Source organism: Mustela nigripes, chromosome 1 (assembly GCF_022355385.1).
Source record: "Mustela nigripes isolate SB6536 chromosome 1, MUSNIG.SB6536, whole genome shotgun sequence".
In the NCBI taxonomy this organism is placed as follows: Eukaryota; Metazoa; Chordata; class Mammalia; order Carnivora; family Mustelidae; genus Mustela; species Mustela nigripes.
The window spans coordinates 247,570,605-247,589,062 of record NC_081557.1 but is presented as its reverse complement, the minus strand read 5'-3'; the positions used below and the strand labels follow the sequence as shown (position 1 = coordinate 247,589,062).

General features: G+C 40.3%; 1 protein-coding gene across 2 annotated transcripts; it reads right to left on the bottom strand.

Annotated features, from left to right (window-relative positions):
• Positions 1 to 393: 393 nt before the first annotated feature.
• Positions 394 to 17,916, bottom strand: ARL9 (ADP ribosylation factor like GTPase 9). 2 transcript variants are annotated; one of them, XM_059396368.1, is made up of 4 exons: positions 17,049 to 17,882; positions 13,170 to 13,332; positions 10,094 to 10,269; positions 394 to 1,424 (listed from the first exon to the last, which is right to left on the bottom strand). In XM_059396368.1, the coding sequence occupies exons 1-4, from the start codon at positions 17,415 to 17,417 to the stop codon at positions 1,245 to 1,247; spliced, it is 888 nt and encodes a 295-aa protein (XP_059252351.1). In that variant the 5' UTR covers positions 17,418 to 17,882; the 3' UTR covers positions 394 to 1,244. The 2 variants fall into 2 exon arrangements, with proteins under 2 accessions (XP_059252351.1, XP_059252361.1); XM_059396378.1 differs by lacking the exon at positions 394 to 1,424 and adding an exon at positions 7,793 to 8,133 and having other exon boundaries at positions 17,049 to 17,916.
• Between the last annotated feature and the right edge of the window lie 542 nt (positions 17,917 to 18,458).

Here is an 18,458-nt window from a genome sequence, read left to right as displayed (position 1 = left end):
ACTCACAAAATTGTAGGGACCCCACTATGCCTGGATCCCCTGGAGTTTTTACTCATAGTCATCCATCTGAACCTCCAGCAATTCGTCAATCACAGTTCTGGTTTTCCCACCCTGGCACCAGCACCGGTTCCCACAGTTGGTTTCCACTCATGAAGCTTTGCTTCAGTAAATTGTTACTCTCCGTATTCTCGTATTGGTTTCTTCAGTCTCAGGGGCAGGAGTTTGCCTTGTGTCCTCATCTCTCTTATGGATCTTAGAAGAGTTGTTGATTTTTAGTCTATTTAGCTTTTTACTTGTTAGAATGGAGGGGCAGCTTCCGAGCTTCTTACATACTGACTAGAAACTGAAGTCCTTTTGTTTGTTTTTTAAAGATATTTATTTATTTATTTGACAGAGACACAATGAGAGAAGGAACACAAGCAGGGCAAGTGGGAGAGGGAGAAGCAGGCTCCCCGCTGAGCAGAAAGCCTGATGTGGGACTCCACCCCAGGACACTGGGATCAAGACCGGAGCCAAAGACAGATGCTTAAACACCTGAGCCACCCAGGCGCTCTTTGTTTGTTTATTTTTTTAAATCAAAACAAGACACTAAATTTAAAAATTGGATTTATATCATGTTTGTAGATGAACAGAGTTATCATAAAATATTTCTAGTGAAGAAAGCTTATCTATGTATAAGAGCAAAATTCAAGTATTTAAAAATCAAATCCTCAGTGTTCCCTCCTATTCTACTTTATATCAGGCTCTTGAAAGAGAAGCCTTTTCTAAATCTTTCTAAATGCTATTAATTTCTATTTCAATGTATATCTGATAGTGCTTACTTTTCTCATTGCTTTATCCTGATATTTCTTTCCTTACAGTATTAAGTGAATCTACTTAAGGAAAGACACCTGGATTTTTACTTGAAAAGAGGTAGGTAGTTTATTAAAATATTTTACTATAAATCTCATGCCATCGAAAAACTACAAATGGTTTGAATGCTTACTAATGTTCACTTTAATTTTGTTGCTGAAAATCCAAATCCCCCCAAATATATTATTTTACTGATATTTTTAAAGTTTAAAATCTAAACACAGAGAGGCTCTTAATCAATTAACATTATCTTTGTATATATGTCATGCATTAAGAAAATAGGAAATGGCTTATTTTTTTATTTGACAGAGGAAACCTTCGGCTTCAAACCTGTCACTCAACAGTCCCCAGTGAGATTTAGATTGACAGCTGCACAGTGGGTCTGGGCGTGGTCACTGCATATCTGCAGCCAGGTGTGCAATCAAGTCTTTGGCATCTTGCATAACGGAGGGTATTTCTGAGCCGTTCTCAGTCACTTGGGTTCCAAACAAGAACATCTTCCTGTCATTTCCCACCTCAGACAATGCCAAAGCTTCATGGATATCTGTAATACGATAGGCTGCTTCAAGATCCTTCAACCCAGAATAGAAAAAGCATAGGAAAGAGCTGGTTATTTTGCAATCCTTTTGCATAGATACATTTATTATTCTCATTTATTGCTCTCAATGATCTCACCTTCATTTTAATGTAAAGGATATTGTTACCCCATTATTATGATCCCAGTGGTTGTCTGAATATAAATATTTTAATCAGAATTATACCAACAGTGGGGCATCTATCTGGCTTAGTTGGTAGAGCATGCAACTTCTGATCTTGGGGTTTTGAGTGTGAGCCCCCTATTGGGTATAGAGATTACTTACCAAAAAAATGAGAGAGAGAAAAATAAAGGGCAGCAGAATTGTATCAGCAGTTATGAGCTATCATCAAGAAAGAATTTCTGGAATGAAGTTAAACCATTCTAATACTTTAATCAATTTTCCAAACACTGTAGTCAATATGCTCCTATTTTTTTCCATTTCTTTTTTATTTATCCAAATCATTTTCAATAGGATCATTTTTTTTTATTGAAGTATAGTTGACACACAGTTACATTAGTTTTCGGTGTACAACATAATAATTTGACAACCCCGTATGTTATTCTACGTTAACCGTAATTGTAGTTACCATCCCTCACCATACAATGCTATTATGATTCCACTGACTATATTCAGCATATGCCATTGTATATGCTGTACCTTTCATCTCAGTGACCTATTTATTCCATAACTGGAAGCCTGTACCTCCCATTCTCTTTCACTCCTTTTTTTTTTTTTTTTAATTTTTATTTGTTTGACAGAGAGATCACAAGTAGGTAGAGAGACAGGCAGAGAGAGAGGGAGAACCAGGCTACCTGCTGAGCAGAGAGCTCAATGTGGGGCTCAATCCCAGGACCCCGAGATCATGACCTGAGCCAAGGGCAGAGGCCCAATCCACTGAGCCACCCAGGTGCTCCCCACTTTCACTCCTTTTTGCCCATCCCCCTACCGCTTTTCCCCCGGCACCCACCAATTTGTTTTCTGTACTTATTGGTCTATTTCTCCTTCTTGTTTTGTTTGTTCCTTTGTTGTCTAGATTCCACAAATAAGTGAAAGCATATGGTATTTTTCTCATTTCACTTAGCATAATAATCTCTAGGTCCACCCCTATTCTCACAAATGGCAAGATCTCATTCTTTTTATGGTGAGTAATGCTCCAGTATGTGTATATATGCTACATCTTCTTTATCCATTTACCTGTTGATGGACACTTGAGTTACTTCCTTATCTTACCTACTGTAAATGATGCTCCAATAAACACAGAGATGCATATACCTTTTTGAAATGGTATTTAAGTTTTTGGGGGGGTAAATACTCAGTAGTGGAATTATTGGATCATAATGGTATTTCTGTTTTCAATTTTGTGAAGACCCATAATCCTGTTTTCCACAGTGCCTGTACCAATTTACTTTCTTGTCAACAATGGACAGAAGTCCTTTTTTCACATCCTTAACAACACTTGCTATTTCTTGTCTTTTTGATTCTAGCCATTCTGACAGGTATAAAGTGATATCTCATTGTGGTTTCAATTTACATTTTTCTGATGATTAATGGTGTTGGGCATCTTTCTCATGTGTCTGTTGAACATCTGTATATCTTCTTTGGAGAAATGTCTGTTCATTGTATCTCCTACATATTTTTTAATTGGGTTATTTGCTTTTTGAATATTGAGTTGGGTAAGTTCTCTACATATCTTGCATATTAAGTCCTTATCAGATACATCATTTGCAAATATTTATTCCCAGTTAGTATTTGCCTTCTTTATTATTATTTTTTTTAATTTTATTTATTTATTTGACAGAGGGAGAGGGAGGGAGAGAGTGAGAGACAGTGCAGGGGCAGAGGGAGAGGGAGAAGCAGGCTCCCCACTGAGCAAGGAGCCTGATGTGGGACTCAATCCCAGGATCCCAGGATTATGACCTGAGCTGAAGGTAGCCACTTTTAACTGACTGAACCACCCAGGTGTCCCAGTATTTCCCTTTTTAAAAAGATTTTACTTGTTTATTTGAGAGAGAGATAGAGAGACCACGAGCAAGGGGAAGCAGCAGAGGAGAAGAAGTAGGCTCCCCACTGAGCAGGAAGCCAACGTGGGGCTCCATTCCAAAACTGGACCTAGGATCAAGGCCTGAGCCAAAGGCAGCCACTTAACTGCTTAACCCACTGAACCACCCAGGTGCCCCTTGCCTTTTTGTTTTGTTGATGGATTCCTTTGGTGTGCAGAAGCTTTTTATTTTAATGTAGTCCCAACAGTTTATTTTTGCTTTTATTTCCCTTGCCTCAGGAGACATATCTAGAAAAATGTTTCTGGTGGCATCTGGTAGCAGTTGATTACATTTCTAGATATTGGTCATCCCAATATATTGCCTGTCTGAGATCAGAATTTACTTATTCTTAGAGCCTGTAGTGACATTTGAACAGTGTTAAAATAGATCCAGTAAACCTGTGTGCAATGTCTCAAGGTAATAAATTAATGATGGAATTGGAGAGGAAGAAAATATGAGGAAAATGTTGGATTAAAAAGAGGGTTCCTTGTAGTCATAAAAGCACATTATGGATAGGGTGCCTGGGTAGGTCAGTCAGTAGAGCATGGAGCTCTTCATCACAGGGTCATAAGTTGGAGCCCCACATTGGATGTAAAGTTTACTTTAGAAGAAGAAGGAGAAGGAGGTGGAGGAGGAAGAGGAGAAGGAGAAGGAGGAGGAAGGGGTGCCTGTATGGCTCAGTCAGTTAAACATCAGCCTTTGGCTCAGGTCATGATCCTGGAGTCCCAGGGAGCCAGCCCCAAGCCTGGCTCCCTGCTCAGCAGGAGTCTGTTTCTCCCTCTGCCCCTCCCCCCAACTCACTGAATGCACTCTTTCTCTCTCTTTCACTCACTTACCATGCATTCTTTCCTGATCACAATGTTATGACACTAGTTATCAATCACAAGAAAAATCTGGAAAGAGCACAAATAGATGGAGGCTGAATAACATGCTCCTAAACAATGAGTGGGTCAACCAAGAAATCAAAAATTACATGAAGAAAGACGAAAATGGAAATACAAGGTACAAAATCTTTGGGACATAGCAAAGGCAGTTCTAAGAGGGAAGTTTATAGCAAAACAAGCCTACCTCAAAAAGCAAGAAAAATCTCAGATAAACAACCTACCCATACACATTCAGGTGCTACAAAAAGAAGAACAAACAAAACCACAAACTAGCAGAAGGAAGGAAATAATAAAGATTGGCGCAGAAGTAAATGACATGGATACTAAAAAAATAAATAAATAAATTCCTAGAAACATATGACCTGACAAAACTGAATTAGGAGGAAATAAAATTTGAACAGACCAATTACCAGCAACAAAGTTGAATTAGTAATCAAAAAATTCCCAACAAACATAAGTCCACACCACATGGCTTTACAAATGAATTCTACCAAATATTTAAAGAAGAGTTAATACCTATTCTTCTCAAAATATTTCAAAAAAGAGGAAGGAAATCTTCCAGATTCATTCTATGAGACCAGCATTACACTGATACCATAACCAGAGAAAGACACCACAAAAAAAGAGCACTACAAGCCAATACTTCTGATGAACGTAGATGCAAAGATTCTCAACAAAATATTAGCAAACCAAATCCAACAATACATTAAAAAAACATTCATCATGATCAAGTGGGATTTATTCCAGGGATGCTAGAGTGGTTCAATAATTGCAAATCAAGCAACATGATACATCACATCGATAAAAGAAAGGATAAAAACCATATGATCATTTCAACAGTTGCAGAAAAATATTTGACAAGGTAATTAATCCTTTCATGATAAAAACCCTCCACAAAGTAGGTTTAGAGAGAGCATACTTCAGCATAATAAAGGCCAAATATAAAAAACCCACAGCTAACATCATACTTAATGGGGGAAAACTGAGAGTTCTTCCCTAAGGTAAGGAACAACACAAGGATGTCCACTCTCACCACTTTTATTCAACATAGTACTGGACGTCCTAGCCACAGCAATCAGCCAAGAAAAAGAAATAAAGGCATCCAAATGAGTAAGCAAGAAGTCAAACTTCCAGTATTTGCAGATGTCATGACACTATAGAAAACCCTGAAGACTCCACCAATAAACTATTACAACTGATAAATGAATTCAGCAAAGTTGCAAGATACAAAATCAATGTACAGAAATCTTTGCATTTCTATACATTAATAATGAAGGAGCAGAAAGAGAAATTAAGGGGGAAAATATCTCATTTATAACTGCACCAAAAATAATAAAATACCCAAGAATAAACCTAACCAAGGAGCCAAAAGACCTGTATTCTGAAAAGTATAAAACTTTGTTGAAAGAAACTGAAGACAATACAAAGAAATGGAAAGACATCACATGCTCATGGATTAGAAGAACAAATATTGTTAAAATATCTATACAACCCAAAGCGGTATACAGATTTAATGCGATAGCTACCAAATACCAACAGCATTTTCCACAGAACTAGAACAATTATAGAATTTGTATTGAACTACAAGACCCCCCAAAAGCCAAAGCAATCTTGAAAAAGATAAAACTGGAGGTAGCACAATTCTAGACTTGAAGTTATACTACAAAGCTGTAGTAATCAAAACAGTATGGTGCTGGCACAAAAACAGACACAGATCAACAGAACAAAGTACAAAGCCCAGAAATAAACTCAAAATTACATGATCAATTAATCTAGGATAAAGGAGGCAAGAATATGCAATGGGAAAAACAAATAGTGTTGGGAAAACTAGAGAGCAACATGCAAAAGAATGAAACTGGACCATTTTCTTATACAATACACAAAAGCCAACTAAAAATGGATTAAGGACCTAAATGTGAGACCTGAAACCATAAAAATCCTAGAAGATAGCACAGGCAGCACTTACTCTGAAACTGGCCATAGCAATATCTTTCTAGATACATCTGCCAAAGTAAGGCAAACAAAAGCAAAAATAAATTATTGGAACTACACAAAAATAAAAAGCTCCTCCACAGCAAAAACAACACACAACAAAATTAAAAGATAACCTACTGAATGGAAGAAGATATTCACAAATGACATATCCCATAAAGAATTAGTATCCAAAATATATAAAGAACTTACACAACTTAAAACACAAAAAAACGAATAATCCAATTAAAAAATGGACAGAAGACATTAACGAATGTTTTCTAAAAAAGACATACAAATGGCCAAGAGACACATGAAAAGATGCTCTCAACACATTCACTCATCATCAGAGAAATGCAAATCAAAACCACAATGAGTTATCACCTCACACCTTTCAGAATGGCTAAAGTCAAAACCACAAGAAATAACAAGTATTGGCAAGAATGGGGAAAGAAAGAAGCCTCATGCACTGTTGGTGGGAATATAAACTGGTGCAGCCATTGTGGAAAATAGTATGGAGTTCCTCAAAAGAGTAAAAATAGGGACACCTGGGTGGCTCAGTGGGTTAAAACCTCTGCCTTTGGCTCGGGTCATGATCCCAGGGTCCTGGGATTGAGCTCCACATCGGACTCTTTGCTCAGCAGGGAGCCTGCTTCCTCCTTCTCTCTGCCTACTTGTGATCTTGTCAAATAAATAATTTAAAAACCTTTAAAAAAAAAAAGGAGTAAAAATAGAACTATCCTGGGATGCCTGGCTGGCTCAGTCAGTAGAGCAAATGACCCTTGAGCTCAAAGTCATGAGTTTGAGCCCCACACTGGGTATAGAGTTTACTTTAAATAAGAAAATAGAACTACCCTATAATCCAGTAATCACACTACTGGAATACCCAAAGAATAAGGAAACACTAATTCAAAGGGATATACGCACCCCTATGTATACTGAAGCATAATTTACAACTGTCAAAGTATGGAAGCAATCCAAGTATCCATCAATAGATGGCTAAACAAGATGTAACACACACACACACACATGTACACACACACAGAGGAATATTACTCAGCCATAAAAAAGAAGGAGATCTTGCCATTTGCAACAACATGGATGGATCTACAGAGTACAATGCTAAGTGAAATAAGCCAGTGAGAGAAAGAAAAATATCATATGAAATTTAAGATACAAGAGAAACAAAGGAAAGAAAAAGAGACACCCCAAAAAACATACTCTTAACTATAGAGAACAGTTTCCAGACAGGAGGTGAGTGGGGGGCTGGGTGAAATAGGTGAAGACAATTAAGATTATACCTACCTTGATGCACACTGAGTAATATTTGAAACTACTGAATTACCGCATCATACACCTGAAAGTAATATCTATTGCTCTATGTTCACTGGAATGAAAATACATTTTTTAAAATGTCATTTAAAAAAACAAATGGAAAGCTATGTATAAAGAAGATAACCATAAGCAAAGTAAAATAATAGTCAACAAGTTGCTGAGGAAGACACACAGAACGCCTACAAGTAATAAAGGATTATTTTTCTGAAAGATAGGAAAGATTTCTACAACTCAAATAAGAAAAGATAAACAACCTAATAGAAATTTGGGAAGAGATATTAAAAGAAAATTCACAGGGGTGCCTGGGTAGCTCAGTCAGTAGAGTGACCAACTCTTCACGTCCACTCAGGTCATGATCTTGGGGTCGTGGGATCAAGCCCCATGTTGGGTTCTGCACCGGGCATGGAGCTTGCTTGAGATTCTTTTTCTGCCTCTCCTTCTGCCCCTCCCCTCTCTCTCACTTGCTCTCTGTCTCTAAAAATAAATAAATAAAAGACAACCACAGATGTGGAAATGAGTTTCAAAGAATGAAACAATTTTGAAACTAATAACCAATGTACATCTGAAAAGATGTTGAAGCTGAACTAGTAATTAGGGAAATGCAAATTAGAATAATAGGATAAAATTTCAGCTCCATCAGACTGGCAAAAATGAAAAAGGTTGACAATACCAAGTACTGAAATGGATGTGGAGCTGCTAAAATCTGTCATATTCTGCTCTCTAGAGAGTAAATTGGTGCAATATCTTTGGAAAGCAGCTTGGTAAGATCTAGTAAAGCTGATTATGTACAAATCTGAAAACCCAGCAATTTCTCTTTTAGATGTATGCACTAGAGAAATGTTGATACATATCTACAAGGAGACACATACATGAAGATTCACTGTAACACTGTTTATAATAATAAACCATTAGAAATAACCCAAACACCCAGAATGAAATGTGTAAAAATGTGGTATATTCATGCAATGGAATACTATAGAGCTCACTTGCATGTGCCATGGCCTTTGTAGTTTATGGTATGTAAGATGCTCCCGTTTAAAACAAAACAAAACAAAACAAAACAAAACAAAACAAAACAAAAGCTCCTCTTTTAAATAAAATCTGCAGGACTAGCTTCTGTGCTGGACTGGAACATAGATTCCTTTAGGTGGTCGTTTGTAATTACTTAGTTTACTGCCATTAAGACATTCACCCTCAGAAGTGGCGGGACAGTTAAGTTCCCTAATGACTGGCTATCTTAAAGCAATTGAAAGAGGGGCTTTACAAAAATAATGAATACTGTTATGCTGAAAATAAAACATAAAAAAAAGAAGAAAGAGGGGCTTTACTATTACAATGCTGTCGATGTTTAGTATTTTTAACTTTTTTTATTGTGGTAAAATACACATAACAAAATTTATTGTCTTAACCATGCATGAGAGCACAGTTCAGTACATTCACTGTGCAAAGGTCCACCTCCAGAAGTCTCTTCATCTTGCAAAACTGCAACTCTGTACCCACAAAGCAGTAACTCCCATTTCTCCCTCCCCAAACCCAAGGCAACCATCGTTAATATAAACCCTGTACCCGTTAAACAATGACTCTTCCTTCTCCTCTCCTCCCATTCCCTTGTAACCTCTCATTTATTTTCTGTCTCTATGAACTTGACTACTCCAGGTACCTCATGAAAGTGGGATCATATGATATTTGTTGTTTTCTTGCTGGGTTATTTCTCTTAGCATAAGGTCCTCAAGGTTTATCCATATCACAGCATGTGTCAGAATTTCCTTTTCTAAGGCTGAATTGTCTGTATGTATCATGTTTTATTTATCCATTCACCCACGGAGGGACACTTGGGTTGCTTCTACCTTTTGACTATTGTGAATAATTCTGTTGTGAATATGGATGGATGAGTATCTGTTCATGTTCCTGCTTTCAATTCTTTTGAGTATACACCCAGACGTGGAATTGCTGGATATGCAAATTCTATTTTTAATGTATTTTTTTTAAGGAACTGCCATACTGTTTTCTAAAGTGGCTGCACCATTTTACATTCCCAACGACACTGTAAGGGTTCCAGTTTCTCCAGGGTTGTTTGTTTAATATTTTTTATGTGTGTGTAATAAATTCAGGTCAGGCTAATTGATCTAAAGCAAACTATTCCTTTATGTATTGTAGATGCTCAAATATTTTGTTGAAATCAATTCAACCACCAGTAAATGTTTACTGAATTAAATTCAACGCATATTTGTTGCATTTCTACTATGCTTGTCCAGTATAAGGGAATAATGGTTTTTATTTTCAAGGAGTTTATAATCCAATAGATCTTATAAGTGTAAACTAAACTGCATATATAGCATATTGTTAAATATCTAGCTATTAAAAGTAGACATTTCTATTTCTTTAAGTAATAATAAAACTATTAAGTGAAACTTAGAGCTGCCCAGATTTTTACCTGTTTGTTTGCAAACACAACCAGAGGAAGGATTGGGTTTGTTTCAATTAATTGATGAAGGTGTTTCTTGGCTTCAGGTAATCTGTTGTGATCAGCTGAATCCACCACAAAGATCAGCAGCAATCCTCTGGATAGGTACATTTCCCAATAGGAACGGAAAGGTTCACTGCCACCAACTACAGAGAACAGCAGAGAAAAAAATATGACAAAAACATAGCAGAAGCAGCTGCTGAGAAGGCAGGAAAGACCCTCTTAGATAATTTCCAAACACTGGACAGGTGTTCTGATAAAATGCCACTGTGTCAGAGTGTATCCAATTCTGAGAATGACCAGAGGCATGTTACTAGGGAAGTGGCTGGTGGAAATATTTACCCTCCATAAGTGGTTCAATCATTCTGGGACACAAAGACTCAGCATAAAGACTAGATACTACCATGAATACAGTGGATGCCCCCTGCCCTGTAACACAGAGCGGCCATGGGGGCCACCGCCTAACAGTTGAGCTCAGAAAATGGGAGTACGTCACTAAAATAATTCAGGGTGGTAGGTTAAAACACACCTTTCTCCAAAATAAGTTTCAAATAGACGAATTCCCTGGCCAGACTCACTTGCACAGTCTTTTTCCTTTATCAAAATCCCAGAACTAATTTCTCCTCTTAACACTGCACTAAGATTTAATAGGATCCTGTGGGCATTAAAGAAAGAAAATGCCTTTGGATTATTTCATTCCACTGATTCTTCCCAGAAGAAAGTTTCTGGCAATTATAATAATATATACACAATGGATTTAGTTTTTATTTTTCTCCTAGAGCAGAGGCTGGCAAACTATGGCCCGCAGTCTAAATCTGGCCCACGGCCTATTTTTGGTAGCACAGGAACAGAGAATGGATTTTACATCTTTAAATGCTGCGGGGGGAGAGAAAGAATAACATTTCATGACATGTAAAAGTATCATATTTGGATTTCAGTGTCTACAAATAAAAGTTTATCGGAACACAATCGTGGACTTGCCACGTATTGTCTGTATTGTCTGTGGCTGCTTCCACAGTACAACAGAGTTTAGTGGCTGCCTAGAGACCATGTGGCCCCCAAAGCCTAAATTATTTACTACCTAGCCCTTTACAGAAAAAGTTTGAAGACCCTTGTTTTAGAAACTTAACAAAAACATTTAAAATACTTCTGGGAAAGGGCCTTGATTTGTCTGTTCTTTGTTTGAATTAGCTAGGCTAATTCCCTAAATAAAGCATTTTGTGTTACTAACTTTTAAAAAGAATATTGTGTAATCTTCTAAGTAATTCATATGGTTTCAACATATTTAGTTTAAGCATGAATGAACATTTGGGTTGTTCCTCATTTTTGTGTGTCTGTGTGTGATACCATCACATTTCACCTATATTGGGATTTTCATCTTTTTGTTATTAACTTCTAACTTAATTGCAATGTATTCAAAGAACATGGTTTTTATGATGTCCCTTCTCTGAAAAATTTATTAACACCTGTTGTATGGTCTACCAGGTGGTCAATTTTGATAAATGTTACATGAATCTTTGAGAGGAATATGTATTTTAGCTTTGGGATGTAGCTAAAATTGTCTAATTGAACAATCTTATATTGTCCATTGGATGAAACTTGTTGGTTGTGTTCACATTCTCTGGATCCTTGTTGATTTTTTTCCTCCTTGATTTTAATAATTTGACAATACGTTGAAAATCCCTCACTCCAATGGTAGATATGTCCATTTCTTCCCCTAATTAGATTCTCCCTTTCTTTTCATTCCTTTGTTCCTTCCTTCCTTTCTTTTCACTTTTTGTATTTTGAGACTATTTTCCTAGCTATCTATTTGGTTAAAATTATTATCTCTTCTATAGCTTCTGAACGAATTAAAACTTGTATTCCAGATAATGTTGTTAGCTGAAGGATTTGCCTACACGTTGACCAGTTTCTCTGCCCATACTTTCTTTCTGTGACTGAAAGGAAAAATTAAAAGGTGATTACAGTAATCTAAGGGAGAGACGGTGTAGGTTCCAGCTGACATAAGTGCAGTAGGAAAAGATGTAACTGATGAACTGATGAATTCCAGCTTTGTTTAAAGGTAGAAAACTCATAGTGTTTTATTTGTGGACTAGAGTTGGGGGTACAAAAGGAGACATCAAGGGTGACTCCTATTGTTTCTGGCTGGTAACACGATAGCTAAGGAACCATTTACGGACCAGTAGATTATAGGGAAAGGAACAGTAATGGAGATAAAGCAAGCACTTTGTCTCGACCATTTTAGGCTGGATTGGATTTATGGTTGGGTTGGATAGATAAATCTGGGATAGATAAATCTGGGTGTCATTAACACAGAGATGGTATTTTTTTTTTTAATTTTTTTTTTTTAAGATTTTATTTATTTATTTTTCAGAGAAAGAGAGTGAGCACAGGCAGACAGAGTGGCAGGCAGAGTCAGAGGAAGAAGCAGGCTCCCTGCGGAGCAAGGAGCCCGATGTGGGACTCGATCCCAGGACGCTGGGATCATGACCTGAGCCGAAGGCAGCTGCTTAACCAACTGAGCCACCCAGGCGTCCCCAGAGATGGTATTTTTTAAGGCCAATAGGATGGATAAATCATCCAAGGAGAAAATGTAAAGAACTGAATATAATGCAACTTTGGGGAACAACACGATTTCGAGAGGGGGTGACCCCAGAATTATTTTAGCATAGAGACTTCTGGGCTGCCCTCTGGTTACAAAAAGAGATTTGGGGCTTTTTCAGAGAAGGAAGTATGTGTATTTGCTGTATTTACTTAGATTGAATGTTTCTTGGGGTAGTGAGGGAATTGAGAGCGTATTATCGGAGGGGGTGCTGTAGCCTTCCTTGCCACTCCCTCTCATACACCAGCACTGAAAAAAGGAGGAAACAAGGAAAGGAAGTGATTTCCTCCACAATGAACTATTAAACTACATACGCATTCTAAAACCGTAGGCAAACCTGACCCAGTGTGACTTTTCATAAGGGTACAATGATGCTAACAATAGGTCTGGCTTAAGGTATAACAAGATAAGCCTATCTTGTTACTAATGAGAAAGCAGGCTTACTCTCCAGAAACTCCATCTGGCTATCCTCGGTGTTGATGCATACTGCATTGAAACCTTGGGTGGGTGCCACGCTGTGCTGGACTCTGTTTAAAGCCAGAGAGTGCAGAACGCTGGTCTTTCCTGCTCCATCCAGGCCCAACACAAGGATCTGCTTATTTTTCTCCTGTGAAAACAAAAGACCAATCAATAAACTCATGCAACCAGGGGCTTGTTTCCCTGGCTCCTGGCAGTGTGCCTGCCTGTGGTAGGACCCAATAATAATTGTGGAATTGTAAACCAGAACAAAAATTCATGAAACATTAATATGTCTAGGAGCACCTGGCTGGCTCTGTTGGTAGAGCATGGGACTCTTGGTCTTGGGGTCGTGATTTCAAGCCCCATGTTGGGTATAGAGTTTACTTAAAAAAAAAATTAATAGAACTAGGACAAGCCGTACCAGTCTGTATTTTATAATCAGCCATTAGTTATGTGGTATTAATCACACCCCCCACCTAGAATGGTGGTGATCAATCTATTAAATATAGACTGCATAATATAACAGGATTTATAGGCGGTGCCATAGATCACAGGATGCGATCTTCACTTTGCTGTTTGAGTTCATGTCCACTGCGGATTGAAACAGAATTCAGTTTGTTGTTTGGGATCTTGGGATATCTGTGGTTCATGCACTCACTTACATGCCATTCAGCATGTAAGCACCCGAAGTCTCATAGTATTGATCTGTTTTCTTTTCCCAATTGGATCACTAACTAGATAAAAGACTAGGGGAAGTTTCCCCTCTTATACTTTTTAATAGAAGTATCATGATTAAATGAAAAGGCTAAGGTTATAGAAACTGTTAAACAGGTTCCAATCACAAATGAACATTTATTTTACAATCAGATGTTAAAACCTGTTGAACTTGACATAAACTTCAGAAAGAAGCAGACTTAGAAATTTTTATAACAAGTGATTGAGAGACAAGAAGGGCAGGTTGGTATGAAAAGTTCAGAGTGCTCAGAAAAGTGACTTTTAGGGTACAAAATTTAATGTGAACAGTAATAAATGACTAACAATACAAATTGCCCACAGGAACTCAATTCTATTTCCCAAACTGCCTACTGAAGAAGTTTCTCATGCACAAAAACACCAGTAATTGTCTTCAATTACATTGGTTTAGAAGTAACAATAATCTTTTGTATTTATACTTGAACACTAAATGTTGATGTTAGATTTAGACTGGTTTTCTAGTAAAAAGTGAATTTTTTTCACTATCCCACTTTTTCTTCTTTTGAAAATAAGATCTATGTGAAAGTGAGATGTTTGAAGATCTGGTCTAGTAGGGTCTTGTATAGACAGCATAATTTATTAAAACTGTCTTGTGAATAAAAGAATTAGAAAAAGTACATGTTTGTTTTGGAATTCTTTTTTTTTTTTTTAAGATTTTATCTATTTATTTGACAGAGAAAAATCACAAGTAGACAGAGAGGCAGGCAGGGGTGGAGGGAAGCAGGCTCCCCGCCGAGCAGAGAGCCTGACGCGGGGCTCTATCCCAGGACCCTGAGCTGAAGGCAGAGGCTTAACCCCCTGAACCACTCAGGCGCCCTGTTTTTGGAATTCTTGATGGCTCTTAAAGCAAATGGTATTTCCATAGTTATTTTCTATCTTCATCTCCATTTTCCTCTCATCTGCATCTAAGCATGAGAGTATCATTCTGGAAGTGTGGTGGTGAGGAAGAAGGACTTCATGGATAGAGAATATCTCACAGGATGATTTAAACTGCATGCTCTGAAGCAGATTTGGGCCCAAGAAATTGCTGTAGGGTGTGAATTGTGTCCCCCTTACTGTCTCCACCAACGGCCACTCAAGATGACCCCAACATACTTTATCAATTCCAACAAGCAATCCTCCCTCCATTTTTAACATCTCCAAAACGAGGGTTTTACAATTCATGGTGTGTCTTTTTTTTTTTTTTGAGAGAGAGAAATAGAGATGGGGGGGGGGCTTGGGGGAAGGGGCAAAGGAAAAGGGAGAATCTTAAGACTCCTAGCTGAGCACGGAACCCCACGGCGGGCTTGATCTCAAGACACTGAGATCATGACCTGAGCTGACATCAAGAGTTGGATTCTTGGGATGCCTGGGTGGCTCAGTTGGTTAAGCAGCTGCCTTCGGCTCAGGTCATGATCCCAGCGTCCTGGGATCGGGTCCTGGGATCGAGTCCCACATCGGACTCCTTGCTCGGCAGGGAGCCTGCTTCTCCCTCTGTCTCTGCCTGCCGTTCTGTCTGCCTGTGCTTGCTCTCTCTCCCTCTCTCTTTCTCTGACAAATAAAAATAAAATCTTTAAAAAAAAAAAAAAAGAGTTGGATTCTTAATCAACTAAGCCACCCAAGTGTCTGGGTATGTCATATTTTGATTGGCAGCATTTTTTTTTTTTCTTTCTCAGTGGTGCCAAAATAATGGTATCTGAGATCCTAGGAAATATTGTGAGTAAAAATGGTTCCCTACTCTCCTTCCAACCACATGGCTGTCCTACTCTATCCTGTCTAGAAATTCTGCAGTCACTGCTCACATTTTACTTTATTTATTTATTTTTTTGGCAAAACACATGCTAAAATACATGCTTTCTCATGTTGATCATCTCTTAAGGAAAGCTAGGATTATTGTTAAACCAAAAGTTCTGACATAATTTGTGATTTTGAGCGCCACTGTTCCCTGTCAATAGTCATTATTTTAACCATATATGGGTCTATAACAGTTTGTGTTTTACCAGAGATCAAATCGCCGTTAATAATTCAAATTGTTTAGAACCAGAAAGCACCTGTGAGCTCAGGAACTCCAGGAGCAAGAAGCTTATTAAGCTGATCCAAACAGTGCCAGTTTTTTCTTTCTTTTTATCCTACACCCCCTCAATTTTTTCACTGTGGTAAAATACACATAAATTTAATATAAATAAAATATAATATAAAACATACCGTCTTACCCATTATTAAGGATACGATTCGGTAGTATTAAAATACATTCAGAATGCTGAGACAGTCTCCCTCCCCTCAGAACCTCAGGCAACCACCAGTTCTACTCTACGACTTTGACTCCCCTAGGTACCTCATATAAGTAGTCATAGTATTTCTTTTTTTTTTTTTTTTTTTTTTAAGATTTTATTTATTTGACAGAGATCACAAGCGGGCAGAGCGGCAGGCGGATGGGGAGGGGGCGGAGGGGGGAAGCAGGCTCCGCGCTAAGCCGGGAGCCCGATGTGGGGCTCGATCCCAGGAACCTGGCACCATGACCCGAGCCGAAGGCAGAGGCCTCAACCCACTGAGCCACCCAGGCGCCCCCATAGCACTTCTTTTTGCGATTGCAGTGCCTGGGTCCTGGGACCTTTCCGTTAAAACTTTGCGACCACCCCCGTGGGCGCTGGTGGTGCGAAAACAATGGAAGCAGTAACCACGGAGAAGGTCCAGCCCTCGGACGCACGTGCACGAATTCGCGAACCCCGCACCACGGAGAGCAGCCGGACCGAGTCCGAGGGCCGCGAGGGCTCGGGGCTGGTGTCGGTGCGGGAGGCGGCCGGAGATGCGGCGCGAGAAGGGCCGCTTCCGCCCGGGGCGGACCAACCGCGCCCTCCTCTTCCTCACCGCGGCACCACCCGCGGGGGGTGGGCGGGGGGACGCAGGGGCGGGGTTAGGGCTGAGGGTAAGGCAGGTGACCGGGAGAAGGGGCCAGCGACGGGCTTGGGAAGCTTGGCACACCCGCTTCCATCCACAGAGTAAAATGCCCTCAAACCCAGACCCGATTCCCTCCCGCGCGGGTCGGGGCCTCGGACGTAACAGAGCCGGCGGCGCTCGGGCCTGACCGTCCACGATGGCCTTGGAGAGCCGGGCGAGGCCCCGGTCCCTTACCGGCGGCTCCAGCGGGGGCTTTGTCAAGGCGCTGTTGTCCTTCTTCTCTTTCTCTTCTTTTCCCTTGAGCTGGTCCTTCTCTTTCTCGGTCTCGCGCTCTTTCCTCTTCTCCTCCTTACAGTTACTCTTCTCCTCCTTTCCTTTCTCTTTCCCCTTAATTTTCTCCTTCTCCACCTCCGTCTTTTTCTCTTCTTTTCCTTTTTCCCGAATTTTCTCTTTCTCTGGCTCCTTCCCCTTCTTCATCACCTTCCCCTTATCATTCACCTTCGCCTTCTCTATCACCTTCCCCTTCTCTATCACCTTCCCCTTCTCCACCGCCTTCCCCTTCTCCATCACCTTCCCCTTCTCCATCACCTTTCCCTTCTCCATCCCCACCGCCCTAATTTCCTCTATCCGCGCGCCCGCGCGCTGGATCCTGTGTCCTGGGTCCTGGCAGGTGTGGCCCCCGTGGCGGACGCAAGGTGGAGACGTAGGTCCACGCGGCGTAGACAACACCCGCGGTCACCGCGCGGCCGAGGCCAGTACCCCGGCGCGCTGGCTGCCGCCGCGCATCTGACGCCCACTAGCGGGGGTCTGCGGCGCCGCGGATTCGCCGAACCCGGGGCGGGGGAGAGGATAGAGGGGGAGAGCCAGAGGGAGCGTTGAACATAGGGAGGTGGGGAGGCCCAGCTTCGAGAGTTGGGAGAGGCCCGTGGGACTTATCTTCAGGGTAGGAAAATCGCCCCAGGCGACCCAGGAGGTCGCACAATGCCCCCGATTCCCTAGTACTGAGCGCAGTGTCTCAGAAAGGCCTTCCAAGTCGGCCCAGTTCCTGGTGTGTCACCTCCCCCACATCATCCTAGGGCCGCCCGGCCCACGTGTCTCCCATCCGAAGAACGCTTTGGAAGCCAGAGCCCAAGAGCGTCCCGGAGGTTTCCCGGCCAGTTATCACAAGTCTGAAAGTGAAATCCGTTATCTTCCCGCCCTCCGACCCGTGTTAATTCCACAAGGAAGGTCTAGAGGCCGATATCCAGGATGCTTAAGAGAAACATGCACAGTTCCTTTATTTTAAATTCCGGCTACACGTCGCTTAAATAAAATTACCTGGAGATTAAATTAGTAAATCTGCCAGGAAATAGATACTAATAATGATGGGTAATAAAACTACAACTAAACAAAATGGTCATCCCCAGTGATCCTGTATGTGGCAAATTAGGTAACCACGGGACTTTTCAAAGGTGGTGTTAAGATTTCTTAAATTGTTTGAAGGGTGCCTGGGTGGTTCAGTGGGTTAAAGCCTCTGCCTTCGGCTCAGGTCATGATCCCAGGTCCCGAAATGGAGCCTTGCAATCGGGCTCTCTGCTCGACCGGGAGCCTGCTTCCCACGCTCTGTCTGCCTGCCTACTTGTGATCTCTGTCAAATAAATAAAA